The sequence below is a fragment of the Miscanthus floridulus genome, chromosome 9, assembly GCF_019320115.1.
Source record: "Miscanthus floridulus cultivar M001 chromosome 9, ASM1932011v1, whole genome shotgun sequence".
Classification (NCBI taxonomy): domain Eukaryota; kingdom Viridiplantae; phylum Streptophyta; class Magnoliopsida; order Poales; family Poaceae; genus Miscanthus; species Miscanthus floridulus.
The window spans coordinates 18,235,784-18,263,743 of NC_089588.1; the positions used below are offsets into that span (position 1 = coordinate 18,235,784).

At 51.8% G+C, this 27,960-nt stretch overlaps 1 protein-coding gene and 1 long non-coding RNA gene across 3 annotated transcripts in view; one reads left to right on the top strand and one right to left on the bottom strand.

Annotated features, from left to right (window-relative positions):
- Positions 1-38: 38 nt before the first annotated feature.
- On the top strand, positions 39-27,956 carry LOC136483494 (uncharacterized). 2 transcript variants are annotated; one of them, XR_010765463.1, is made up of 6 exons: positions 39-1,912; positions 14,513-15,043; positions 15,211-15,882; positions 17,467-18,120; positions 25,242-27,319; positions 27,432-27,956. XR_010765463.1 is itself a non-coding variant. In XM_066480575.1 (5 exons), the coding sequence occupies exons 1-5, from the start codon at positions 797-799 to the stop codon at positions 27,237-27,239; spliced, it is 4,971 nt and encodes a 1,656-aa protein (XP_066336672.1). In that variant the 5' UTR covers positions 39-796; the 3' UTR covers positions 27,240-27,956. The 2 variants fall into 2 exon arrangements, 1 of the variants encoding a protein (XP_066336672.1); XM_066480575.1 differs by having other exon boundaries at positions 25,242-27,956.
- LOC136483495 (uncharacterized) overlaps positions 18,142-27,960 on the bottom strand; it is a 36,742-nt gene continuing 26,923 nt past the window's right edge. The window contains exons 2-3 of the long non-coding RNA XR_010765464.1: positions 24,471-24,631; positions 18,142-18,731 (exon numbers count right to left, since the gene is read on the bottom strand). This is a non-coding gene — a long non-coding RNA (uncharacterized lncRNA). The remainder of the gene's footprint in view (positions 18,732-24,470; positions 24,632-27,960) is intronic.

Genomic DNA, 27,960 nt, shown 5'->3' on the forward strand with positions numbered 1-27,960 from the left:
ATTTTTCTAAAACGCAAACTAACCAGCTGGTTCGTGAAACCAGCGACGATAGCCAACTTCCCTCCATTCCACATTCCAGCCGCACCCGCACCGCACACCAGGCGCCAGGCGGCCGCCGTCACCCCTCTCCGGCGCTCCCCCAGGGCCCCGACCCCGATTCGCTCGAGCCGAGCCACCGACCCCATCTCTCTCTGCTCACGCACCCTCGCCTGCCGGCGACATCCTCCACCACCTGCGACCGGCCACCGCGCTCCTCGCCTCCAGATCCAGGGAGGAGCCTCCGTGCCCGCCGCCGGCGCTCCTCCACACACGCAGCGCCGATCGGCCGCCGCGCCTTCTAGTCTCCGCCGGCGCCACCGTCAAGCCGGCCGTCGTCCTGGCGAGCTCGCCGCCGTCAAGCCGCCCTCGGCCCTCCAGATCTAGCGCTGTTGTCCTGCCGCCCTTGGTCCTCCAATCGCCACCGCCGTCCCGCCACTGCCGTCGTCCTCGTACACCACCGTCGCCCTCCTTGCGACCTCGCCACCGTCCCGCCACCGCCATCGTCCTCGTCCACCGCCGTCGTCCCTCCAGATCTAGCCAGGCGGGCGCACGGGCATGCCCGCGGATGGCGGGTGCGGGTTCGGTTTGCTGCCCGTGGCGGGTGGCGGGCGCGGGCGCGGACGTGAGATTTTGGTGGCGGGTGCGGGTCTGCGTCGCCTCTGTCCGCGGGCATTTTGCCTGTTGCCATCTTTAGCCACAACAAACAGATCCATCGAGTAGCTTGCTGTAGTGGAGATCAGGCACCAAGAGCGCAACAATGGCGGAGTTCGCGCTTGGGCTGACCAAGATGGCGGTGGAGGGGACGGTGAGCAGGGTCAAGCTGGCAATAGAGGAGGAGGGGAAGTTGAGGGTGAGGGTGGAGAACGACCTGGTGTTCATCACCGGCGAGTTCCAGATGATGCAGTCCTTGCTCAAAATGGCCAACGTGAAGGGTGCCAAGAACGAAGTGGTCCGGACCTGGTTGAGGCAGGTTCGCGACCTGGCCTTCGACGTCGAGGACTGCATCGAGTTCGTCGTCCACCTGGACAAGAAGTCGGCCTGGGGGTGGCTGCGGCGGCTGGGGCGCATGGTGGTGTCCTGCAATGCACCGCCTCTGCCCCTGGACAAGGCGGTCGACGACATAAGGAGGCTCAAGGCCAGAGTCGAAGATGTGAGCCAGAGGAACACACGCTACAACCTCATCGTCAGTGGTGACTCCGGCTCCGGTTCCGGCTCCAACTCCAAGGCAGTGTCGATGCAGGCCACCCCCGGTGCAGCAGCAGCAGCAGCATTCCGCACCCTAAGAGAAGTGTGGGAGGTCACCGGCAAGTGGCGCAGCACGGGCGACCTGCAGAAGTTGGTCATGGGTGAAGGCAGTGACCTCCAAGTGATCTCCATATGGGGAAACACAAGCATGGGGGCTGCTGATTTTGGCGCAGCATCCTTATTCAGCAAGATGTACAACGACCCAGCCATCTCTGGAGAGTTCAGAACCCGCGCTTGGGTGAAGCTGATGCATCCTTTCAACCCCGATGAGTTTCTCAAGTGTTTGCTTAGTCAGCTCCACGCCTGCTCTCACCAAATGGACATAGATATGGGCTTCTGGAGAAGGATGAAAGCAGCCATGGCTGAGGAGGAAGATGGTCTCACCAAGGCCAAACTCATGCAGGAAGTCATGAGCAGGCACAGGTATCTCATTGTCCTGGAGGAAGTATTCTCTGTGATAGAGTGGAATGTCATCAAAATGTACCTGCCAGACAGTGAGAATGGTAGTCGGATCGTTGTGTCCACAAGGCAGTTAGAGGTTGCACTTCTAACCACAGGGAAGCCGTACCAAGTATCAGAGCTTAAACACTTCTCCGATGATCAATCTCTTTATGCCTTTTCCAAGAAGGTAAGCCCATGCTTTCAAGATAAGATACTACTACTTGAGCTATACATATAATTATATATTACATATTCCTATTGTTTGGTAATATACTACTGTTTGGTATTGTTATATGTCGATTTTTTTTTAAGTTTGACCAAAGCTATAAAAATATCATCAACACCCAATAAACACACTGTCCAGATATTTTTCCAGTCTCTTTCAAAAAATTGTATTTGCAGACGAATCTAGTGATATTAATTTAGTGTTGCAAGAAGCCAGAGCAAGGAAAACATCATGAGCAGCAACTCTTTCCTCACCAATCAACACTGGTTTTGGGCATCCTGCCACTTTTTTTCAATGGTTCTGCACAGTGAGACATGCTTAAGCATGGGTTGTTAGTCGCTGAATTCTTATTCTTGGTAGTAGTAGAATTCTTACTTAGTCGCTGAATTCTTACTCTTGGTAGTAGCAGAATTTTTACTCTAATCGAGAGAGGATGACACTAGGAGTTGGGGCAATTTTTTGGTTTATTTCTCATACAACTCATACAAATGCCATGCCAACCTGAGGAGTTGGGGATACATATTTATAGGCTGCTAGCCAGCCAAGCATATGCCAAGATGCTAGTCTAAGATGCTGGTCCTAGATGCTAGTCCTAGATGCTAGTCCTAGATGCGATGATGCTGTCCTCCAGTCAAGGATGCTGTCCTTGATGGGCAGCAAGACCACCATGCTGCTGTCCTTGATGGGCAGCCATGCAGCCCCACAAAAACTAGCCAAGACTTGTCCCATCATTCTCCCCCTAAGTCTTGTGCGTCGTCTTGTGGGAAAGTTGAACCATCCTGATCCTGGAGCAGAGCTCAAGGAACTTGATCCTCCCAAGGGGCTTGGTGAGCAGGTTCGCAAGCTGGTCCTTGGTGTTGATGTAGCTCGCCTTGATGCTCCCGTCCTCCAAACAGCCTCGGATGAAGTGGTACCTCACCCGGATGTGCTTACTCCGTTCATGGAAAACGGGGTTCTTTGCCAGGGCCAGAGCGGACTTGGTGTCCACCCTGAGCTCCACCGCTCTAGTGTCTCTGTCGAGATCACCAAGCAGTCGAGCGAGCCAGAGCGCCTGAGTCGAAGCGGTGGAGGCCGCTATGTACTCGGCTTCGCAGCTGGACAGGGCCACCACCTGCTGCTTGACCGACTGCCAGCTAACAAGGCACTTGCCGAGGAAGAAGAGGATCCCGCTCGTGCTCTTGCTGGTGTCGATGTCGCCGGCGTGGTCGCTGTTAGTCGCTGAATTCTCACTCTTGGTAGTAGGAGAATTCTTACTCTCATCGAGAGAGGATGACACTAGGAGTTGGGGCAATTTTCTTGTCTATTTCTCACACAAGCTCACACAAATGCCATGCCAACCCAAGGGGTTGGGGTTACATATTTATAGACTGCTAGCCAGCCAAGCATATGCCAAGATGCTAGTCTAAGATGCTAGTCTAAGATGCTAATATGCTGTCCTAGCTAAGATGCTGTCCTCTAGTCTAAGATGCTGTCCTCTAAGATGCTGTCCTCTAGTCTAAGATGCTGTCCTAAAAACAGAAAAACAGCCACAAGGACCATGACCATGTGAGCATCATAGCCCCACAAAGACCAGCCACACATGAGACTTATCCATCATTCTTCCCCTAAGTCTTGTGCGTCGTCTTGTGGGAGAGTTGAACCATCCCGGTCCTGGAGCAGAGCTCAAGGAACTTGATCCTCCCAAGGGGCTTGGTGAGCAGGTCCGCAAGCTGGTCCTTGGTGTTGATGTAGCTCGCCTTGATGCTCCCTTCCTCCAAACAGCCTCGGATGAAGTGGTACCTCACCCGGATGTGCTTGCTGCGTTCGTGGAACACGGGGTTCTTTGCCAGGGCCAGAGCGGACTTGCTGTCCACCCTGAGCTCCACCGCTCTAGTGTCTCTGCCGAGGAGATCACCAAGCAGTCGAGCAAGCCAGAGCGCCTGAGTCGAAGCGGTGGAGGCCGCTATGTACTCGGCCTCGCAGCTGGACAGGGCCACCACCTGCTGCTTGACCGACTGCCAGCTAACGAGGCACTTGCCGAGGAAGAAGAGGATCCCGCTCGTGCTCTTGCTGGTGTCGATGTCGCCGGCGTGGTCGCTATCGCTGTACCCGACGAAGTGTGCCGCCCCAGGGCACCTCGGGTAGTAGAGGCCGTGGTCGAGAGTCCCCGCAACGTAGCGGATGATCCTCTTCACAGCCTGCTGGTGCTCCGTCGTCGGTCGCTGCATGAACCGACTAACGTAGCCGACGGAGAATGCCAAGTCCGGCCGTGTGTGGGCGAGGTAGCGAAGGCTCCCCACAAGACGCCGGTACTGCGTAGCGTCCACCTCCTCCGTCGTGCTGTCGCGGCTCAGCTTCAGCCTCTCCTCCATCGGAGTGAGAGCTGGGTTGCAGTCGGTGAGCCCAGCTAGCTCAACGACGCGCTTGGCGTAGGCGGTCTGTCGAAGCGTGATCCCAGAGTCATCCTGGTGTACCTCGATTCCCAGGTAGAAGGAGAGAGGCCCAAGGTCACTCATCTGGAAGGTGGCCTTCATCTCTTCCTTGAATGCCGCCACCTCCGCATCCTTGGTGCCGGTGATCACCAAGTCGTCGACGTAGATACCCACCAGCAGGGCATTACCTCCATTGCCCCGTCGGTAGATGGCCGCCTCGTGCGGGCTTTGCTCGAAGCCCATCCCCTTTAGCGTGGAATCCAGCTTGGCATTCCACGCCCTCGGTGCCTGCCGCAAGCCATAGAGGGCCTTGCGCAGGCGGAGCACCTTGCCCTCCTTGCCGGGGATCGCAAATCCCGGCGGCTGGTGCACGTAGACCTCCTCCTTCAAGTCGCCGTTAAGGAACGCCGACTTGACGTCCATGTGATGAACACGCCAGCCCTCCTGGGCAGCTAGCGCAAGGAGGAGTCGCACGGACTCCATCCGTGCCACGGGAGCAAAGGCGTCGTCGAAGTCGACCCCCTCCTGCTGCACGAAACCTCGTGCCACCAAGCGAGCCTTGTGCTTGACGATGGCACCGGCTTCATCCCTCTTCAGCTTGTACACCCACTTAAGGGTGATCGCGCGATGACCACGAGGAAGGTCAGCAAGCTCCCAGGTGCGGTTCTTCTCAACCGCATCCATCTCCAACTGCATCGCGGCGCGCCATGCCGCGTGTCTCTCGGCCTCTGCGAACGACCGAGGCTCGCCGTCGTCACACGCAAGGTGCAACTGCGCCTCCAGGTCCTCCAGGTCATGAGGCACCAGTCCCGGCACCAACTGGTCGCCGAGAAGGTTCTCCATCGTACGGTACCGCAACGGCTCGCCGTCGTGGTACGCGTCGATGCGCTCCTCGTCGTGAGAGAGCGGAGTAGCGAGCTCAACCGGGCTGTGCTCGACACGAGCTGGTGTTGGAGTAGACGTGCCCGGAGAGGTGCCTGTCGGTGCTGGAGTGCGTGGCGTTGCCGGCTGTGGTGAAGCCGGCGAAGAACTCATCGCAGCCGAGGTCCTGGCTGGAGAGCGTGGAGTTGTTGGAGTAGCAGGCGCCGGGGTCGGTGGAGGCTCGAGGACTGGGGTAGACGCGCTCGCCGAAGAAGAGCTGCCTACTCCCCCAGCTCCCTCGAAGTGGACGTACTCGACAGTGAAGTCGTCGTAAGTCGGAGCCGAGCCATCGTCCACCGCCTTGTCCCACGCCCATCCTCGCCCTTCGTCGAACACAACGTCGCGCGCCGTGCGCACACGCTGTGTCTTCGGGTCGAGGATGCGGTAGGCCTTCGAGCCCTCCGCGTAGCCGATGAACACTCCCAGAGTGCTCCTGTCGTCGAGCTTGCTGATGTGGCCAAGCTCCTTGGCGAACGCGAGGCAGCCGAAGACCCGCAAGTGGGAGACCGCCGGCTTGCGCCCATGCCAAGCCTCGTACGGCGTCCTGCCGTCGAGCGCCTTGGTAGGCGAGCGGTTGAGGATGTAGACGGCCGTCACCACCGCCTCTCCCCAGAAGACAGCCGGCATCCCCCTCTGCTTGAGGAGGGCCCGAGCCATCCCCACAACCGTCTGGTTGCGCCGCTCGACGACGCCGTTCTGCTGCGGGCTGTACGGCGCGGAGTAGTGGCGCTGAATGCCCTCGTCAGCGCAGTACGATGCGAATTCAGCCGCCGTGAATTCGCCGCCGTTGTCGGTGCGCAGCACGCGCAGCTTGCGGCCGCACTCCGCCTCCGCAGAAGCCTGCACGCGTCTGATGGCGTCCGCAGCCTCTCCCTTGCTGCCGAGGACCATCACCCACATGTAGCGGGAGAGGTCGTCGACGAGCAGCAGGAAGTAGCGTCGTCCTCCCGGTGTGGCCGGTGTCACCGGGCCACACAAGTCCCCGTGCACGAGCTCGAGCCTCTCCTTGGCTCGAAAGCTCGCCTGCTGGGGAAAGGGGAGTCGCCTCTGCTTCGTCAACACGCAGACGTCGCAGAGCTGCTCCACATGGTCGAGGCACGGCAGGCCTCGCACCATCTCCGTGGCACTGAGCCGCTCCAGGGCCTCAAAGTGAAGGTGCCCGAAACGCTCGTGCCACTGCCACGCCTCGTCGTCCCGACGAGCAGCGAGACAGAGGGGTTGTGCCACCTGCACGTTAAGGACGTAGAGTCGATTTGCGCTTCTGGATACCTTGGCAAGAAGGCGACGACGACGATCCCAAATCCTCATGACTCCGTCCTCAACCACCACGCGCGAACCGTTCTCATCCAGCTGTCCCAAGCTGATGATGGAGTTCCTCAACGCGGGGATGTAGTAGACTCCGGTGAGCAGCCTGTGCTCACCAGACACGGCGGTGAAGATGATGGAGCCGACGCCCTTGATCTCCACGCCGGAGGCATCCCCAAACTTGACGGAGCCTCGGACGCTAGAGTCAAGCTCGGTGAAGAACTCCCGTCGACCGGTCATGTGATGGGTGGCGCCGGTGTCGAGGCACCACCCGTCAGTCTTGTCGTTGCCGGAGCTGTCGCCGAGGAGGGCGTGTGCTTTTGGCTCGTCAAGGTGGAGGAGAGCCGCTGCGGCCGGTGCCGCTGGAGGTAGCTCGATGCTGGCATGTGCCATGAACAGAGCCGGCTCCTCCTCCTCCGCCTGTGTGACGTGGGCCTGACCGCGTCGTGGCTGTCGACAGTCCTTCGCCCAATGGCCAAGCTGGCCGCAGTTGCGGCAGGCGTCGTCTCGTGCCGGCTTGTGCCTGCCGGCGGCGCCGCCCTGGGCGCCTCCGCGGGCATCACCCTCGGCACGTCCTCGAGCCCCGGCCTGGGCGTCTCTGCGCGCCTTGCGTGGCTTGCCACGCTTGCGGCCGCCTGTCGCGGAAGAAGGCTCCCCCTTCCTCCGGTCACCCTGGCTGGCAAGCCACTGCTCCCGAGTGAGAAGGAGCTTCCCGCCAGTGGTGATGGGCCCTGAGAGGGACTGTGGCTCATCACTATCGACGACCTTGAGGCGACCTATCGCCTCCTCGATCGACATCGTGGAGAGATCCAGCAGCGACTCGATCGAGCGAGCCATCTGCTTGTACTTCTCGGGGACGCAGCGGAAGAGCTTTTCGACAGCTCTCTCCTCGTCGTAGGTGTCGTCGCCGAACTGCACCATCTTCTGCAACAGAGTGTTGAGACGGAGAGCAAAGTCATCAACGTCCTCACCTGGCTTGAAAGCCAGGTTCTCCCACTCCTTGCGAAGTGCCTGCAGTGTGGACTTGCGGGCGCGGTCGCTGCCGATGCGTGCCGCAGCGATGGCGTCCCAAGCCTCCTTGGCAGTCCGCTTGCTGGTAAGCGAGAACTGCATCTCGGGCGGGACTGCAGCGATGAGAGCATCCAGCGCCCGTCGATCTAGGTCGTAGTCGACGTCGCCGTACCGGACTGCCTCCCACATGTGCCGCACCTGGAGCTTTACCCTCATCACCGCAGCCCACTCGACGTAGTTGGTCTTGGTGAGGGTAGGCCACCCACCGCCGGGACCGACGTCCCTGACAACAGCCTGGAGCCCGTGGTAACCACGGTACCGATCCGGGGGGAGAGAGCCATGCTGCCTGTGAAGGCCGCGCTCTCCATCGACCCGTCGGTACCGATCCGGGGAGAGAGAGCCACGCTGCCTATGAAGGCCGCGCTCTCCATCGACCCGTCCGCCACCGTTGCCGTGCGCGCCTCCTCCAGGAGCGCCGCCGCCGTGCGTGCCTCCTCCAGGAGCGCCACCGGCGCGTCCGCGCCTGTCTGGGCTGCCGCCGCGCTCGTGGGCGTGCGCGGCTGCCCCAGGAGCGCCACCGCCGTGCGCGCCTCCTCCAGGAGCGCCGCCAGCGCGTCCGCGCCTGTCTGGGCTGCCGCCACGCTCGTGGACGTGCGCGGCTGTCCACTGCGCCGCCCGCGCTCGCGCTGCCTCCCTCTCTAGCAGCTCGAGGTCCGCGTCGGCGGTGTCGTCAGCGGAAATGGAGCTGCCGATGCTGCCGCGCAGAGCCTCGACCTCCGCCGCCGCCGCACGCGCTGCATTCGCCGCCGCCGCTGCTTCCGCCTCCGCTCTGGCTGCTGCCAGCTCCGCCGCTGCTAGCCTCGACGCCCTTGCCGCCGCCGCAGCGGTCTCTGTCGCCGCTCGCTCGCGTTCCTCTGCCGCGGCAAGTTCGGCCTCCTGCCGACGCCGCGTGCTCGAGGCGATCGAGCGCTGAGACTGCCCTGCGGACATGACGCGCTACCGGGGGGCTGCTGCGTGGGGAGAGGGCTGCTTCAGACGAGCTGGGAGAGGAGTGAACAGGAGCGGCCGGAGGAGCTGCTGCTGCCAACAGCTGGGGCTGTTGTGGGGCTGGGAGAGAAGATGAGCAAGAGATGCTCAGGCTACAGGATAATACGGCTCTGATACCACTTGTTAGTCGCTGAATTCTCACTCTTGGTAGTAGGAGAATTCTTACTCTCATCGAGAGAGGATGACACTAGGAGTTGGGGCAATTTTCTTGTCTATTTCTCACACAAGCTCACACAAATGCCATGCCAACCCAAGGGGTTGGGGTTACATATTTATAGGCTGCTAGCCAGCCAAGCATATGCCAAGATGCTAGTCTAAGATGCTAATATGCTGTCCTAGCTAAGATGCTGTCCTCTAGTCTAAGATGCTGTCCTAAAAACAGAAAAACAGCCACAAGGACCATGACCATGTGAGCATCATAGCCCCACAAAGACCAGCCACACATGAGACTTATCCATCAGTCGCTGTCGCTGTACCTGACGAAGTGTGCCGCCCCAGGGCACCTAGGGTGGTAGAGGCTGTGGTCGAGAGTCCCCGCAACGTAGCGGATGATCCTCTTCACAGCCTGCTGGTGCTCCGTTGTCGGTCGCTACATGAACCGACTAACGTAGCCGACGGAGAATGCCAAGTCCGGCCGTGTGTGGGCGAGGTAGCGAAGGCTCCCCACAAGACGCCGGTACTGTGTAGCGTCCACCTCCTCCGTCGTGCTGTCGTGGCTCAGCTTCAGCCTCTCCATCGGAGTGAGAGCTGGGTTGCAGTCGGTGAGCCCAGCTAGCTCAACGACACGCTTGGCGTAGGCGGTCCGTCGAAGCGTGATCCCGGAGTCATCCTGGTGCACCTCGATTCCCAGGTAGGAGAAAGGCCCCAGGTCACTCATCTGGAAGGTGGCCTTCATCTCTTCCTTGAATGCCGCCACCTCCGCATCCTTGGTGCTGGTGATCACCAAGTCGTCGACGTAGACACCCACCAGCAGAGCATTTCCTCCATTGCCCCGTCGGTAGATGGCCGCCTCGTGCGGGCTTTGCCCCTTTAGCGTGGAATCCAACTTGGCATTCCACGCGCTCGGTGCCTGCCGCAAGCCATAGAGGGCCTTGCGCAGGCGGAACACCTTGCCCTCCTTGCCGGGGATCGCTAATCCCGGCGGCTGGTGCACGCAGACCTCCTCCTTCAAGTCGCCGTTAAGGAACGCCGACTTGACGTCCATGTGATGAACACGCCAGCCCTCCTGGGCAGCTAGCGCAAGGAGTCGCACAGACTCCATCCGTGCCATGGGAGCGAAGGCGTCGTCGAAGTCGACCCCCTCCTGCTGCACGAAACCTCGTGCCACCAAGCGAGCCTTGTGCTTGACGATGGCGCCGGCTTCATCCCTCTTCAGCTTGTACACCCACTTAAGGGTGATCGCGCGGTGACCACGAGGAAGGTTAGCAAGCTCCCAGGTGCGGTTGTTCTCAACCGCATCCATCTCCAACTGCATCGTGGCGCGCCATGCCGCGTGTCTCTCGGCCTCTGCAAACGATCGAGGCTCACCGTTGTCACACGCAAGGTTCAACTGCGCCTCTAGGTCGTGAGGCACCGGTCCCGGCACCGGCTGGTCGCCGAGAAGGTTCTCCAGCGTACGGTACCGCAACGGCTCGCCGTCGTGGTACGCGTCGATGCGCTCCTCGTCGTGAGAGAGCGGAGTAGCGAGCTCAACCGGGCTGTGTTCGACACGAGCTGGTGGTGGGGTAGACGTGCCCGGAGTGGTGCCTGTCGGTGCTGGAGTGCGTGGCGTTGCCGGCTGTGGTGGGGCCGGCGAAGAACTCTTCGCAGCCGAGGTCCTGGCTGTAGAGCGTGGTGCTGTCGGAGTAGCAGGCGCCGGGGTCGGTGGAGGCTCGGGGACTGGGGTAGACGCGCTTGTCGAAGAAGAGTTGCCTACTCCCCCAGCTCCCTCGAAGTGGATGTACTCGACAGTGAAGTCGTCGTACGTCGGAGCTGAGCCGTCGTCCACCGCCTTGTCCCACGCCCATCCTCGCCCTTCGTTGAACACAGCGTCGCGCGCCGTGCGCACACGCTGTGTCTTCGGGTCGAGGATGCGGTAGGCCTTCGAGCCCTCCGCGTAGCCGATGAACACTCCCGGAGTGCTTCTGTCGTCGAGCTTGCTGATGTGGCCAAGCTCCTTGGCAAACGCGAGGCAGTCAAAGACCCGCAAGTGGGAGACTGCCGGCTTGCGCCCATGCCAAGCCTCGTACGGCGTCCTGCCGTCGAGCGTCTTGGTAGGCGAGCGGTTGAGGATGTAGATGGCCGTCACCACCGCCTCTCCCCAGAAGACAGCCGGCATCCCCCTCTGCTTAAGAAGGGCCCGAGCCATCCCCACAACCGTCTGGTTGCGCCGCTCGACGACGCCGTTCTGCTGCGGGCTGTACGACGCGTAGTAGTGGCGCTGAATGCCCTTATCAGCGCAGTACGACGCGAATTCAGCCGCCGTTGTCGGTGCGCAGCACGCGCAGCTTGCGGCCGCGCTCTGCCTCCGCAGCAGCCTGCGCGCGCCTGATGGCGTCCGCAACCTCTCCCTTGCTGCCGAGGACCATCACCCACATGTAGCGGGAGAGGTCGTCGACGAGCAGCAGGAAGTAGCGTCGTCCTCCCGGTGTGGCCGGTGTCACCGGGCCACACAAGTCCCCGTGCACAAGCTCGAGCCTCTCCTTGGCTCGAAAGCTTGCCCGCTGGGGAAAGGGGAGTCGCCTCTGCTTCGTCAACACGTAGACGTCGCAGAGCTGCTCCACATGGTCGAGGCACGGCAGACCTCGCACCATCTCCGTGGCACTGAGCCGCTTCAGGGCCTCGAAGTGGAGGTGCCCGAAACGCTCGTGCCACTGCCACGCCTCGTCGTCCCGACGAGCAGCGAGACAGAGGGGTTGTGCCACCTGCACGTTGAGGACGTAGAGTTGATTTGCGCTTCTGATTACCTTGGCAAGAAGGCGACGACGGCGATCCCAAATCCTCATGACTCCATCCTCAATCACCACGCGTGAACCATTCTCATCCAGCTGTCCCAAGCTGATGATAGAGTTCCTCAACGCGGGGATGTAGTAGACTCCGGTGAGCAGCCTGTGCTCACCAGACACGGCGGTGAAGATGACGGAGCCGACGTCCTTGATCTCCACGCCGGAGGCATCCCCAAACTTGACGGAGCCTCGGACGCTAGAGTCCAGCTCGGTGAAGAACTCCCGTGGACCGATCATGTGATGGGTGGCGCCGGTGTCGAGGCACCACCCGTCAGTCTTGTCGTTGCCGGAGCTGTCGCCGAGGAGGGCGTGTCCTTTTGGCTCGTCAAGGTGGAGGAGAGCCGTTGCGGCCGGTGCCGCTGGAGGTAGCTCGATGCTTGCATGTGCCATGAACAAAGCCGGCTCCTCCTCCGCCTGTGCGACGTGGGCCTGGCCGCGTCGTGGCTGTCGACAGTCCTTGGCCCAATGGCCAAGCTGGCCGCAGTTGCGGCAGGCGTCGTCTCGTGCCGGCTTGTGCCTGCCGGCGACGCCGCCCTAGGCGCCTCCGCAGGCATCACCCTCGGCACGTCCTCGCGCCCCGGCCTGGCCGTCTCTGCGCGCCTTGTGCGGCTTGCCACGCTTGCGGCCGCCTGTCGCGGAGGAAGGCTCCCCCTTCTATCGGTCACCTTGGCTGGCAAGCCACTGCTCCCGAGTGAGAAGGAGCTTCCCGCCAGTGGTGATGGGCCCCGAGAGAGGCTGTGGCTCATCGCTGTCGACGACCTTGAGGCGACCTATCGCCTCCTCGATTGACATCGTGGAGAGATCCAGTAGAGACTTGATCAAGCGAGCCATCTGCTTGTACTTCTCGGGGACGCAGCGGAAGAGCTTTTCGACAGCTCTCTCCTCGCCGTAGGTGTCATCGCCGAACTGCACCATCTTCTGCAACAGAGTGTTGAGACGGAGAGCAAAGTCATCAACGTCCTCACCTGGCTTGAAGGCCAGGTTCTCCCACTCCTTGCGAAGTGCGTGCAGTGTGGACTTGCGGGCGCGGTCGCTGCCGATGCGTGCCGTAGCGATGGCGTCCCAAGCCTCCTTGGCAGTCCGCTTGTTGGTAAGCGAGAACTGCATCTCGGACGGGACTGCAGCGATGAGGGCATCTAGCGCCCGTTGATCCTGGTCGTAGTCGACGTCGCCGTACCGGACTGCCTCCCACATGTGCCGCACCTGGAGCTTTACCCTCATCACCGTAGCCCACTCGACGTAGTTGGTTTTGGTGAGGGTAGGCCACCCACCGCCGGGGCCGACGTCCCTGACAACAGCCTGGAAACCGTGGTAACCATGGTACCGATCCGGGGAGAGAGCCACGCTGCCTGTGAAGGTCGCGCTCTCCATCGACCCGTCCACCACCGTTGCCGTGTGCGCCTCCTCCAGGAGCGCCACCGCCGTGCGCGCCTCCTCCAGGAGCCCCGCCGGCGCGTCCGCGCCTGTCTGGGCTGCCGCCGCGCTCGTGGGCATGCGCGGCTCCTCCAGGAGCGCCACCGCCGTGCGCGCCTCCTCCAGGAACGCCGCCAGCGCGTCCGCGCCTGTCTGGGCTGCCGCCACGCTCGTGGGCGTGCGCGGCTGCCCACTGCGCCGCCCGCGCTCGCGCTGCCTCCCTCTCTAGCAGCTCGAGGTCCGCGTCGGCAGTGTCGTCAGCGGAAATGGAGCTGCCGATGCTGCCGTGCAGAACCTCGACCTCCGCTGCTGCCGCACGTGCTACATCCGCCGCCGCCGCCGCTTCCGCCTCCGTTCTGGCTGCTGCCAGCCTCGACGCCCTTGCCGCCGCCACAGCGGTCTCTGCCGCCGCTCGCTCGCGTTCCTCTGCCGCGGCAAGTTCGGCCTCCTGCCGACGCCGCGTGCTCGAGGCGACCGAGCGCTAAGACTGCCCTGTGGACATGACGCGCTACCTGGGGGGCTGCTGCGTGGGGAGAGGGCTGCTTCAGCGCAGAGGGAGAGGAGTGAGCAGGAGCGGCCGGAGCTGCTGCTGCTCCTAGCTGGGGCTGTTGCGAGGCTGGGAAAGAAGATGAGCAGGAGATGCTCAGGCTACAGGATAATACGGCTCTGATACCAGTTACTCGCTGAATTCTTACTCTTGGTAGTAGCAGAATTCTTACTTAGTCGCAGAATTCTTACTCTTGATAGTAGCAGAATTCTTACTCTCATCGAGTTGGGGCAATTTTCTGGTTTATTTCTCATACAACTCATACAAATGCTATGCCAACCTGAGGGGTTGGGGATACATATTTATAGGCTGCTAGCTAGCCAAGCATATGCCAAGATGCTAGTCTAAGATGCTGTCCTAGATGCTAAGATGCTGTCCTTGATGGGCAGCCATGCAGCCCCACAAAGACCAGCCAAGACTTATCCCATCAAGCTAAATGATGTAAAGCTAATAGGGTCAAGTAATAAATGATCTAAAGCGAGACAGCATTTGGGCCGTCTGCATTATAATCTTCATTAACTAATTCATCCATGTTCTCTTATATGACAAGTTGGTCTTTTTCCCCATATTTTGATAGGCAACCCATATCATTTACTCTTCTCAAGAGGTGTGCCATCATTATATACTCATCTAGGCCATTCAATTACCTTGTGCACTCTAATTTATATAGTTTCAAACAAATATGATACGTATGTTTGATATTTACTTTTGTTATTGCCTTATTGGTAAAGTTCGTCATACATCTATCTCCACCCCACCTATTACTTTTTTGGTTCGATCTGCCACTGTTAATGATAGATATACTCCAACCATTCCAAGTTATAAGCCATTTTGAAAGCCAGAACAGCTTATAATTTGGAATGCAGGGAGTATTAAATCTGAAACTTGCCTGTAATTTAACAATTTTGTCTCTTGCTTGCAGTATGGTCGTCTCAGTGGTAAGGGTGAACTTATTTGGCAAATAAGATGCCGTGGTGTGATTTCCGTGTTTGGGAATGATGCTATCAAAACAACTCTTGTCAATAAAGTGTACACTAGAATAGTGCATAAGTGGAAACAATTCGAAGGATTGGAATTTGAACGGCACAGCTGGGTCGATGTACCCGTTCCGTTCAATTTGGAGGTCTTCTCTCGGCGCTTACTTCTCAGCTTATGTTCAGAAGACCATATCTCTGAAGAAATTGCAGCGATTGGTGTGATGAGAGACCCATGCCTCACTGAGGAGTGCTGCAAGTTTCTTCATGAACTTGACTGCCTCGTTGTTATCAATGGTCTGCAGTCCACGCATGATTGGGACTCGATAAAAGCTGCCTTTTTATCCGAGCCTACCAAAGGCTGCATCCTTGTCATTACGAATGAAGCAAGTGTTGCCACACATTGTGCACAAGAGGAAGGTGCAGTTCTGAATATGGAAGATATGAATGCCGATGGTATGCTTCGTCCATGGCTAAAGGTATGCGTGGTTTAGTCACCTCAAGATCAAACCCAATTCTCTGTCATATGATATCTTGTTCATGTGCACACACGCATATTAATATTAATATTAGCGGAGGAACGGAGGCAGATAATGGGAGGGTCCTTTTTCTTATTGATTTAACTGTTCTCTAACTTTACTTGTAGGGTTCTGAACACTGTGAAAGGGGAGGCGTTGAGCCAGATGACAGGGGTCGCCCTTTCTCTATCAGAAGGGAACAGGCACGTGAATGGTTGAGGCAGCTCGGACGTGTGTATTGCGATGAAATGAGTGAGTTAGAACTATGTTTACGAAATCCTGGTGTTATCTCGTTGTGGGGGGCTGGTGCTGGGAAATCAGCTCTCGTCAGAGAGCAGTACTACGGCATGATGGTTACATCTGAAGCTTCTTGGGAATCAGGATATGAAAAGCAGCCGATTAATTTACCTGATAGAACTGAAAAGTTTAGCTGGGTCCATGTGCCCCATCCTTTCGATTTGACAGAATTCTCTTGCCGCTTATTGTTGGATTTTCATTCGGATGATCATCGATCTAAGAAAACTGCAGCACTTAGTATGATGGAAGAAGGGCAAGACTCAACTGAAGAGTGTTGCAAGTTTCTGTGTGAATACCAATGCTTGGTTGTTATTGATGGTATTCAGTCCACGCATGAGTGGGACACGATAAAAGTTTCCTTCTTATCCAAGCCTATGAAAGGGTCTATTGTTGTTATTACAGATGAAGCAACTGTTGCCACGTATTGTGTAAACCACGAAGAACACAAAGTGATAGAGGTCAACAATAAAGATTTGGACGGGGCCCCTAGTCCCCCTGTTAAGGTGCGTTGTTCTGATCAGCCTATCCTCTTCTGTGTAATCTAGATACTAATTCAATTGAAATATGTCTATTGTCCATGTCGAACATTTTACTTCTATAATCCCTTATTAATTTCAGAACCTAAACTTTCTAACCCAGGCCATTTTAGTCATTAACTCATTATGTTTGTTTAGGACATTAGGAATAGCAGTGTAAATCCCAACATTGGACCAAAATTAAACTTTTAAGATCATGATTTTAAAACCCATTCCCTCCATATAGTTCAACCAATTTTGAATGTCGCATTAAAAGGTTTGTTTTCTAAGTAAAATACGTAAAATTGAGTTCTCACCAAATTTCTCAAATGGGTGTAGTACTGACTGATACACCAAGCTGTTATACCGAACAAAATTCAGTACTATTTAGTACTCGCGTTTCAGTATTATTCAATATTTCGGGATACTAGGTGTAGTACTGACTGATACTGAACGCGGTTCGGTACTACTCAGTATTATATATATATATATATGTGTGCGTGTGTGTGTGTGTCTAGTGCTTTATTTCTGGTAGTCCAGCTTATTATTTATTCAAGTGGTATTGTTCATATTATTAGTTGACTACATGAAGTTTGAGCCCCATATTATTTAGAGATAACGGATGTACCATAGCAAAGCCCATTTATGAAACCTTTTACTTAATCATGCAATCAATATAAAGTAGAGCGTTACCTATACAATGCTCAAATGGGCCACCCTTTTTTAGAGGTTCGATTGTGCATCTTGTATCAGTCCCTCTGTTTGTAGCTAGGACGCGTGGATTCAACAAAATATAACATAACCATACATCATAGAATCATATTACCTAGTATTAGCACAAAAAAGTTGAAATAGCAGAGTGGTCAATAGCCCATCGTTTACAGGCAGCTTGGAACTTGGATGCAGACATAACCCTAGCTCTTCGCTCGTACTTTTGCAGCTTCCCTCCTAAAATAGAAAATAAGGCATCTCAGACGTGGGCATAAATCTAACTCTTCCTTCATACTTCTGTAGCTTGTCTCCTAAAAAAGGAAAATAAATGAAAGGGCTAAATGCATAACATAGTCAACAAGTCCCAACATTAGGTTTAAGTGAAGGGAATGGGAGGTTCATCAAGTGTAGGTCCTAGGGGGTAGATTTGCGAGAAGAGTAGTTTGGGTTATGGTTACTACGGGGTTTTGGGATAGGTTTTTTAAATTAAAAAAAAGACTCTAAATGGGGTTTGAGACAAAATAAAGTTTTTTTAAATCCAAATAAATGTACGGTTTTGGAAAGAAAGTTTTTTAATAGATTTTGAAAAGACGGTTCTAAATCAGGTTTAAGATAAGGTTTTGAAAAGAAGGTTTTAGCATTTGGTTAAAACATGAGTTTTAATAGAAGGTTTGTAAACAATTTTTAAAATCAAGTTTGAAAAAGGATTTTAAAATGTTGACTGCTTCTCGAATACCAGATACTTTATAATATGAAGTAAGTTGAAGTCTTTTTAATTAGAACCTAGTGTTTTAGGGTAATTTCTGTGTGTACAACTTCTATGCATATAACTAGTCTTGCTAATCTAAGGAATTTGTACAGGATTGTCCTTCTCACTTATTTTCCAATAGAAGGGGAGAGGCACGTAACTGGACCAACAAATATAGACTTCTTGGGCATCAGAATGGATCGGCTGATCTATTTTCTGATAGCTTAAGTCGCTCAGGTCCTAGTGTGACCTCGGTGTGGGGCATTGCTGGTATTGGGAAATCAATTGTCGTCAGAAGTGTGTACTGCCACCTAATGCTTGGCGTGGAGCAATGCTTGAAAGATAGAGAGCGCCACGACTACATTTTGGTTTGGAGTCGCCCGGATTTCACCATGTACAGCTGGGCCGATGTGCCCCATCCATTCAATTTGACAGATTTGTCTTGGCGGTTACTTTGGGATTTTTATTCAGATGATCTTGACGCTAAAAGCACAGCAGCAATCGGTATCATGGAAGGCCAAGACCCAATTCAAGAGTGCCGAAGATATCTCCGAGAACACAGATGCCTTGTTGTTATTGACGGCCTACGGTCTAAAGATGACTGGGAGTTGATAAAAGCTGCCTTCTTGCCCGATTCTACCAAAGCCTGTATTGTTGTGATTACAAATGAAGAAAGTGTGGCCAGGCATTGTGTTGATAATAAGGAAATCCAATTGGTCAATGTCAAAGGCCTAAAAGCTGATACGTCCCTTGAGCTCTTTCAAGAGGTATGCATGTGTCCTCTCGACCATTGGCTTGCTCTATTTGCCACTGAATTGGAAGTTTGGAACTGTACAATTGTATCATATTTTAGTAAATTATTTTTCCTTATAGTTATACCCCTTGTTTGTCACTTGTGACAGGGGGATCGATTACCCCATATTCAAATCCTTTCCACTTTTTACCAACAAATACTAGTAAAGAAAACAAAAATTAGAGGCGGGCAGGCTGTCCACCAAAAAATTATATCTTTCCCAATACTTCAACCCCACGACCTATGTAACACCCCAAAACCTCCCTACCTAAGATGCCACCACAAAAGATAGAAACTAGAGCAAGCAACGACAATTTTTGCAGCATCTCCCCTTAAAACAATAGCAACGCGGAAGCAACAACATATAGAGAGATATAAATAAGCACACTATCAAGATATAGCATCCTAATAAGCATATAAGCCTCAATGACAGACTACAAGAATCAACCTAACAAGAACCACAAGTAGAATCTCCACTTCTAATCATGCTATTATTACAACACAAGTTTTCACACTAAAAGATGACATGAACGTGCCGAGTGTGCCGCTACTTTCCCACCCTTCAAGCAAAAGCCACATGAGCATCTGGAAAGATAGAAAGGAGGTGTGATATAAAAATCTCAGCAAGTAAACTGCTTTAACAAGCTATTTAAACTACAAGTTCATTAAGCATCAATTTAGTCTTCACTTATATGTAAACCAACAACAATGAGATACATCCAACAAGTGATACAACCTCATATAAGATAAAGATTAATCACCACCAAACCTTGGAGAATAGCTTAACACAACTCTCCCAAAGCCTTAGTCCAAGGCTATCATGTCATAGGCCGAGATTATAATGCATATGCAATGCAAATGCCATGTCTCCTGCCTTCATACCCAACAAGGTATGAAGCCGCATCGTTATGCCCAATAAACAATGTTGTACCGGTACGGTCGCAGCTAGCAAGCGGCGACATAACTCCATATGCCAATGAATGAATGAATGAGATGCAATGCAAATGCCACAGAAAGAGAGATAAATAATCACATAATACCATGAGCATCTGTCCATGTAGACAACAAGTCATATTCCATTGAATCAACATGAGCATCATCAAACCATAAACATAACACCATGGGCATCTCTCCATGTAGACATCAAGCCATATTCCATTGAATCAACATGAGCATCATCAAACCATAAGTGTAGGAACATAGATATTCAAATAGAGAGCATAGAGCATGTGACAATTCTATAACATGGCTGAGATATAATATTATGTTGGATTGGGTTTTGGATTTTTTTTAAGGTGGAGGTAGAATAAATAATAAGTTAGAGCTTGTAGCAAACCACCACTACGTTTACTTGCCTCCAATGAAGTGTGTGCGATCTGAAGCAGCTTAAGTAGTATAATGTCAGAGGTAGAACTCATTTCAACAAATATACATAGTAGGTAAAGCGCTCCTATACCTCAACCCGACATACAAGCAAAACAACGAACAAAGCACCAAGTCAAATGCAGCAGTGCTGCTTCACCTCTTTGTATCATGCAGTCTATAAAGGTTATGATAGCAGACAAATACACTTTTGGAATCTACGCAACAGGGCCTACAACTTTCATCAAGAGCTTGTATTTTTATCACGCCTTTAAGATGGCATAAACTGCTGTTGAAAACAGACTACAGAAACTATCTAAGAATTGGGACAACAAGCTTTACATTTTCATATCTCCAAATTCTTAAGTCCAAAAATTATGAAATTTAACAAGGGAGCAGATAATTTCATAATCTACAACTTCAGTATGATTCACTTTCTCAGTAAGAGTCATCTAGATGGCCTAAAACATGTCCAAACCTTAAATGAAACTCCTGCCAAGGAAACAATACATTTAGATTTGAAAATCCATACCTAGAGTTCCCTTATCCAAAAATCATCATACTTACCAATTTGGAAAGCTAATGAAAATTACTACAAACTTCTCATATTTGCAAAGTCTAATAAGACATATAAGGGTTTTGAAAACCCCCTAGATCTAGTTCTGCCCAGAACTTTGTCAGAACATGACAGCTGACATTGAAAACACATATCTCTGAAACCACTTGGGATAAAACCATGAAATTTCACAAGCTAATAGATCTGAAGGTCCTCTACAAGTTTCGTATTATTCACTTTTGGAGAACAAGTGATTTAGATCACGGAAACTATAAGAACAGCTACAGTGCCCAAACTATCAGGCAGCAGAATTCTAGATTGAATCCCTAAGGCGATTCCACCCTCAAAACCCCTAAATTCCAAGACCAAAGACCATACAAAACACCACAATCAGAAGACTCCAAGGGGAAAATCATCTCACCTTGGCTATCCCCAACCTAGGGCAGCAAGAAACGGTGGGGAAGAAGTCAATCTACACCCAAGATGCAGCTCTACTCAATCCTCTCCTCCTCTTCAATCCATTTCCCCTCTTTTCCCTTGGTTATTGCTGATTTAGAGGAGGTGCTAGAGAGGGATAGGTGCAGGGAAGAGGAAGGGGACGTGCTATAGGAAGAGGGAGGTCAGATAGGAGAAAAAAAGAAGCGTACCAGGGAGAGGAACGCTGTCTGCAGAGGGTAGAGGGGGACGGCTTGGACCTCTTCCGAGCCATTTCTTGATGTGTTACAACCTACAATTTAACACTGACACCTTTTTTTATCTTCAAAGCTGGCTCTATGGCCTTGTTATTGAAACCAAAGGCTCGACAGAATCGTGAGCTACCAAACTTTTTACAAATTCTAGGAGGGGGTTTGTCCAAATGCAAGATTCACCTGGGTCCCAACTCATCCCCATACTAGCTAGCTCATGCGCTACTGAATTACAGGATCCAGGAATAAGAATAACGTCGTTACAAAAGAAGTGTTGTTGTAGGAGATCCCGAGTATCCCTGATCATCATCCCCGCTAGCCGCTAGGTCCATAGACGATGTGAGGAGAGCTTGTTGTAGAATCGATGAGTCCATCTCAAGTTGAATCCGAGAGATCCCAAGGTCTGTTGCTGCCTGCAAAGCTTTAGCGCACGCAGACGCTTCAGCGGTCACCACATCCAGCACTGCAGTAAGCCGGCCCGCCCCAGTGATGATGGCTTCACCTTGGTGATCCCTGGAAACGAAGCCCCAGCCGCCCTTTAGCGTCCCATGAACAAAAGCGCCGTCAATATTAATCTTCAAGAGGTCCGGTGGTGGAGCACGGCCAACGCTGCTCTCTTCTTCTTGTCAATTTCGGTGCATTCTTCTCCTGCCCTATGAGTTCGCTCATGAACTTCAGGACCTCACCGACGACCTCTCCTCTGGTCAGACCCCTCTCTCCATGATTCACCCGATTAGGAAGCTCCACCACTTCCATAGCAGGATCACAGTTTTCACACGATGCTCCTAGTCTAGATGCAGCACTTGCTCGACCACATCCCACGCTGATGGTTTGATTAGTAGCTTCTGTCCAGTTGGAGATCAAGCCAACAGTGCTTCACAAATTTACATTTCAGGAAACAGTGCCCGCCGTCCTCGTCAAGCCTATTACAGACAGGGCATCGAGTGTCTAGTGTCATCCCTTGCCTCTGAATGTTTAGTTTGAGCGCTAGGCTGTTGCAGGCTAGGCACCACAAGAAGTGCTTCAGCTTTAGTGGAATTTGTAGTCTCCATAGTCCATATCCTGCGCCAAAGCGTGCTTGTCCGTTCAGCAGAAGAATTGCCCGAGCTGCTCTGGCCTTCTTGCCAAACCTATGCACTTTCTTTGTCATCATCTAGCACATGATACGCCGATTTAACCGAGAACAGACCTTTTTGGTCAAAGTGCCAAGCCAGGCGATCTTCATGCCTAGGATTCATTGGTGTTGCCAAAGCATGCAGGACATCCTCTTCCCAGAAAATATCGTGGACGGTTTGTTCATCCCACCGTCCCATTTCTGGGTCCATCAGTTCCTCCACATTAGTTAGCAGAGTCTGCCCACGTGGAGTGATTGGACGCCTGGTAACCCCATGGCCTATCCAAGGATCGTCCAAAATCCTGATGCTACTTCCATCTCCAACTTGCCATACAAGCCCCTTCTGCAAGGCCTGCAAGCCTCTGATTATGCTTCGCCAGGTGTAAGAAATTCCTGGCCCTTCATTAGCTTCAAGTAAAGAACCACCTGCACCATATCTCGCCCTTAAATCTGGGCACACAAGGAGTCCGGATTTTGTATTAAGCACCATCCCCGCCGTGCCAAAAAGGTGCAGATCTCTATACCCAAGCCCTCCTTTCTCCTTCCTCTGACATATCTTCTCCCAAGAGACCCAGTGCATTTTGTTCTCTTTATCTTGCTGCCCCCACCAAAATCTACAAATCATCTGGCTCATGTCATCACATAGCGACTTTGTCAGATCTAAACATGACATAGCATAAGAGGGTATCGCCTGTGCCACAGCTGTGATCAAGGTCTTCCCGGCTTTTGACAGGAGCTTTTCTTTCCACCCCTGAATTTTCTTCCAAACCCTCTCTTTCAGATAGGCAAACATACTAGCCTTTGATCTCTCCATGTATACAGGTAAACCCAAATATTTGTCATTTAACGATTCCTGTGTTAACTCCACCACATCCATAAAATTTCTCCTATCATGTGCTTTTGTATTCTTGCTAAACATAATAGACGATTTATCCTTATTAATTATTTGCCCCGAGCATATCTCATATAAATGTAGCACTTGTCAGAGATGTCTTGCATTCTCTTCAGTTGCTTTCATGAGAAGCAAAGAATCATCATCATCTGCGAACAGGAGATGAGTGATGCTTGGAGCATTTGCAAAGAACTACCGCTTTGGCATAGACCATGTCAACATCGAAGGTTGTTTCAAAATCTTAATTGGGGACTCTAAACAGTTTCAAAAAAATCAAAATATCTTCAACTACAAAGTTGTAGATTACGTCGAGGACTACAATTTTGATATAAAGTTTGTCTTCATCCAAATTCATATAAAAAAGTTATGAATTATTTTTTGATGCAACTATTTATAGAGACGGCCATCTTAAGATATTCGTCTCTAAAAGACAATTTTTACCGACGAAAGCTTGGAATGGCCACCTCTACTAATACCGATTTTTAGAGACGGAAATTTTAAGATGTCCGCCTCTAAAAATTAATTTATAAAGGCGATCATCTTAGGACGCCCACCACTATAAATGATTTTTAGAGGCAGGCATTTTTCTATAGGCCCTTTGACCATTTACGGAGACAGTCGCTAGATGTGCCTATCTTCAGAGATTGTCTCCTAAAATCGTTTTTCTAGTAGTAAAATTACATTCTATGCACACTTCGTGCTGTATATAATAGCATTCTTTCCCCGTTCAAGCTTACCGGTCCTATTGTCGGTGTCTGGTGATGCCCACTTTAAGAGCCTGTTTGGGACAGCTCCACCAGCTCCAGATTCACCAAACAGCTCCACTCCATGAAAAGTTACCCAAACGGTCTAGCTCCACGAAATCTGGATTCACAAAAACGGTGAATCTAAGGGCCAGATTCACCATTTTGGTGGAGCTCCTCAAGGGGTGCTCCACCAAACTCAAATTGGCAGAGTTGGGAAAAATGACCCACCACTACCACTAGTTACACACCCTTATCGTACCGGTTCATTTCTTTTCTTTCTTCCCCAACCTTCTTCATGACTCCGACGATGCGCCATGGCGAGGGCCGCGCTCGCTCGGCCGATCCCAGCCGTCTCCGGCCGACCCAGCCGCCACGCCGCCCCCAGTACGCATCCTCCCAGGCCGCCACGCCCGCCCGCCACCGGTGAGTCCACGCGCCCCCGGCGAGGCCACGCCCATCACCGGCGCCTGCCATGGCCGCTCGTCCAGCTGCGTGGATCCGAAGATGGAAGAATTTTTTTCATTTTACCCCCTAACGCGTGGGGCCCCTATCCCAAGGGCAAATTAGGCCATTTCAAACAAAATGCCCTTGCCTGAATCTGGAGCTAGTTGTGTAGCTAAATGGTTCCACGGTGGATCTCAGATCTACCAGTATAAATGCTCCAATGTGAATCCCAGATCCATGTTCACTTTTTGAAAGGTGGAGCTATTCCAAACAGCCCTTAACCATACTCCCCTCCGCTCAGCTTGGCTCGTTGGACGTGGCATCAGACGACTTCTTTTTTTTCTAAGTTAACACCTTTGAGGTAACAACTTTGAAGTAACAACTTTTCATTTAAGTTCTTTTAGAGCACCAAATACGCAATAAAATGTTGTAAGAGATGGATAAAAATAGCATCTAGTGCGAGAAAAAAAGGATCTCTTATCTAGGCAAGAAGTCATGTGTGAGATGGCAATGAGGCTACTTACCGAGAGGGATCTCTCAGGTTTGAACCCTACAAAACACATACTCGCAAAAACAACGGGGATCTCCATCCGAGAGGCTGAACTGAAGGACATCATAGGTGTTTCGGTCGTCGATTGATACACAGCGGCACAGCCTGCCTTGAAATTTTGGAAACTGCGTGAACCTGTTCCACGACAAGAAATCTGACCGACTGAGCACTCTCAATCGCAACAACAAATATCATGCTGATCAATACATGCAACCAATTCTGTGCTGTACTTAACCAAATCTAGTCTCTGCATTGCAAAATGTTAAATGAAAATTTTTACTTAAAATTGGTCACACTCCATAACCGAACTAGACTTGACAAAATAATCACCATCATATTGTTCAATTCTAGCATTTTCACATCTTGCACGGCATCTTCATTATTCAGAAAATGAGAACTATGACATAGTTTTACCGCATTACACAACTGAAAAGTAGAAAAAAAAATCTCATACTTCAAATATATTTTCCATTGAATTTCAGATATATTTTCCATTGGAATTTCAAATAGATTGTTCAGTTCTCTAGAGTTTAGTCTATAACGAAGTGTCACTAGCTAGGTTTGAATTTCTTTTGAATGAAAAGTTTGGATATTTTTTCCATTGGTAAATCAAACCTTCTGCATGATTTTGTGATGAGATTGAACCAAATTATTCTAGAGGTTAATCCAATGTTCAAGTTATAATGGTTTCAAAAAATAACTTTCTTATGTCTTAGAACTTAATTAGCTGAGCTCTTGACTTCAGATAAATAGGAGCAGCAATGAATTTACGCCCGATGCTATGGAGATTACAAAACTTATCTTGGCCAAGTGCGGTGGAATTCCTGGAGTTATTGTTGGTATTGCTGAAATAATAGGTACATGGGGAAGATCAGATAGGGATACCAAATTTCTTAAGGTTCTAAATGATCATTTTATGGGCAACTTGGAGACCGATACAAAACTTCATTGGGTGTTTGAGAAAATAAAACCTGATAATTTTAGGGGTCTACTTTCATGGATGGAGTCCTACTTTGATGCTTGCTCGGATTCACTGAAGCCATGTATCTTCTATCTATCCATCTTCCCTGGGGGGCACAACATTAGGCGAAGGCGATTGCTGAGAAGATGGATCGCAGAATGCTACTCTAGAGACACATCTCGTGGTACAGCAGAGGAGAATGGGGAGAAGCTGATCTCTGAACTCGTCGACTTGAGCATAATCCAGCACAAAACAAGCAAGGTCCTCTGCCAAGTAAATGGTTTTTTCCATGAATACATCATCTCACGGCCACTGGAAGATAACCTTGTCTTCGCACTGGAGGGGAATTGCAGCCTGAACTCAGAACGTGCAGGGCAACATCTCACCATAAGGAGCAGCTGGGACAGGGACATAACAGTGTTTACTAGCATGGACTTGTCACGTCTACGGTCATTGACAGTGTTTGGAAAGTGGATGCCATTCTTCATCTCAACAGATATGAGACTGCTTCGGGTGCTAGATTTGGAAGATGCATCTGGTATAACAGTTGATGACCTTGAGCAGATTGGGAAGGTTCTCCCTCGCCTTAAGTTCCTTTCTCTACGAGGATGTAAGGAGATTAGGCTGCTGCCAGAATCTTTGTGTGGCCTGAGCCAGCTGCAGACTCTAGATGTCAGATACACCTCCATAGTCATGCTGCCACCGGCTATCGTCAAGCTAAAGAAGTTGCAATATGTCCGTGCTGGAAATACTATATCATTGTCTGATGAATATGATGAGACTGTTGCAAGCTTACCAGCAGCAGGCGTAGACAGGACAGCAACACCACTGGAGGATGGTGATGATGGCACGGCCGCAACCATGCATGCACAAACAGGTGATGTTCAGACATCAACACATTCAACGAGCTGCATGCCACGTAGTTCGGTATCAAGCTGGTTGTCCAAGTTTTGCAGCACACGCCGACTTGATAATGGCGGTGTCAAGGTTCCTGCAGGGATTGGGGAACTGGCGGCCTTACATACTCTTGGTGTTGTAGATGTCAATGTGGCAGGTGGTAAGGCCAGCCTGAAGGAGCTCAAGAAGCTTACACAGTTGAGAAAGCTTGGGGTGTGCAGTGTCAGTCGGGAAAACTGGCATGACTTGTGTTCTGTCATCTCAGGTCATGCCCATCTTGAGTCTTTGTCGGTTCAGGTCAATAATGATAAGGAGGGTGTCTATGCTCGCCTGGATGACATCACACAGGCACCAAAGACCCTGAATAGCCTTAAGCTGTATGGGCACGTACAGATATTGCCAAGCTGGATCATGCACCATGAGAATCTCAAAAAGGGTAACCTTGAGATGACTGTAGTAACGCAAGAGGAAATATACGTCATTGAAAAATTAAGATGTGGAGATGTCTTCCATCGTCTTTGTGTCAAACCAATTGAAGATGGCGAACTACGTGTTGGTAAGCTGGAAGATGGTTCCCAGCGTCCTGGTTGGTCTGGGAAAGAGTTCAGAGTCCCGGTCCTCGAGATTGATTGCAGCTGCAGGTTGCACGTAACTTGTGGGCACTGGGTGCACATGTATGTTGAGCTGCTGATTGTTCGCTGCTCTAGTGGGTCATCTTTGGAGGTTTCTGGGCTACAGGATCTATGGGGTCTCAATGAAGTGTGGCTGAGGGGTTCCTATGGTGACGAACTCAAGGAAGACTTGCAGCGCCAAATTGATGAGATGCCCGAGGGTAAGAAGAAACCTGTACTGAAGCTCGAGGAAGCGCAACCACATTCATCGTGATAAATGGGCCGAAATACTTGCTTCTTCTTGTAATCCGCAAATAAAAAGGCAGAATTTGCAGATACAACATCAACTGAATGGTTAGCTTATATTTATGATATTCTGTCAAACTGTTTGCTCTCGTAGTCTTCTACTCTTTCTTTTTAGGGCAAAGAGAGATTTACTGATTGACTGAATTTGGGGTGTTTACAGTCATGGGCAATTGTTTCAGCAATCCCAGGTGGCCTTTGACACTCCACACACGAAGTCTAACAATCACACCAGTCATGTGCATCCCTGTTACAATCTCTCATCACTCTTTGCTGCTGCTATGCTTCCCTCTGTGCAGTGTAGAGGGGAGCAAAGCAGCAGCTCTAGGCATGCCAATCCTTCCACTTCTGCTGCTGCATGGCTTGCCCAGAAGACTTTGGTGTATTCCTCATTCAATGAAAGGTGGACCTGGAGGGACAAGCTAGCCGAGGAGGAAGACAAGAGAGAAGAGCACAGAATAACAAAGGAGTTTGTTAGGATTTGTTTGGCAGACCGACCTTTCATAGCAGCTTCTAGGCTGAAATTAGGGCAGCTATGTCAAATAGGCTTTTCCAAAGAAGTGACTCTATGTGAAGCGATTCTTGAACTATGATGTTGGGAGCCTAAAAAAATAGCCTCTGAAGCACTCACAACTGTGGTTCAGAAATTAACCAATCAAACGAAGTGCTTATCCAATAAATTAAACAAACAA

What these genes read in the sequence shown, in the direction of transcription:
- LOC136483494 (XM_066480575.1), top strand. Translation starts at nt 797, where the DNA reads ATGGCGGAGTTCGCGCTTGGGCTGACCAAGATGGCGGTGGAGGGGACG. An exon ending in TGCTTCGTCCATGGCTAAAG is followed by an intron (nt 15,044 to 15,210) that starts GTATGCGTGGTT and finishes CTTTACTTGTAG; the next exon opens with GGTTCTGAACACTGTGAAAG. An exon ending in CCCTTGAGCTCTTTCAAGAG is followed by an intron (nt 18,121 to 25,241) that starts GTATGCATGTGT and finishes TCTTGACTTCAG; the next exon opens with ATAAATAGGAGCAGCAATGA.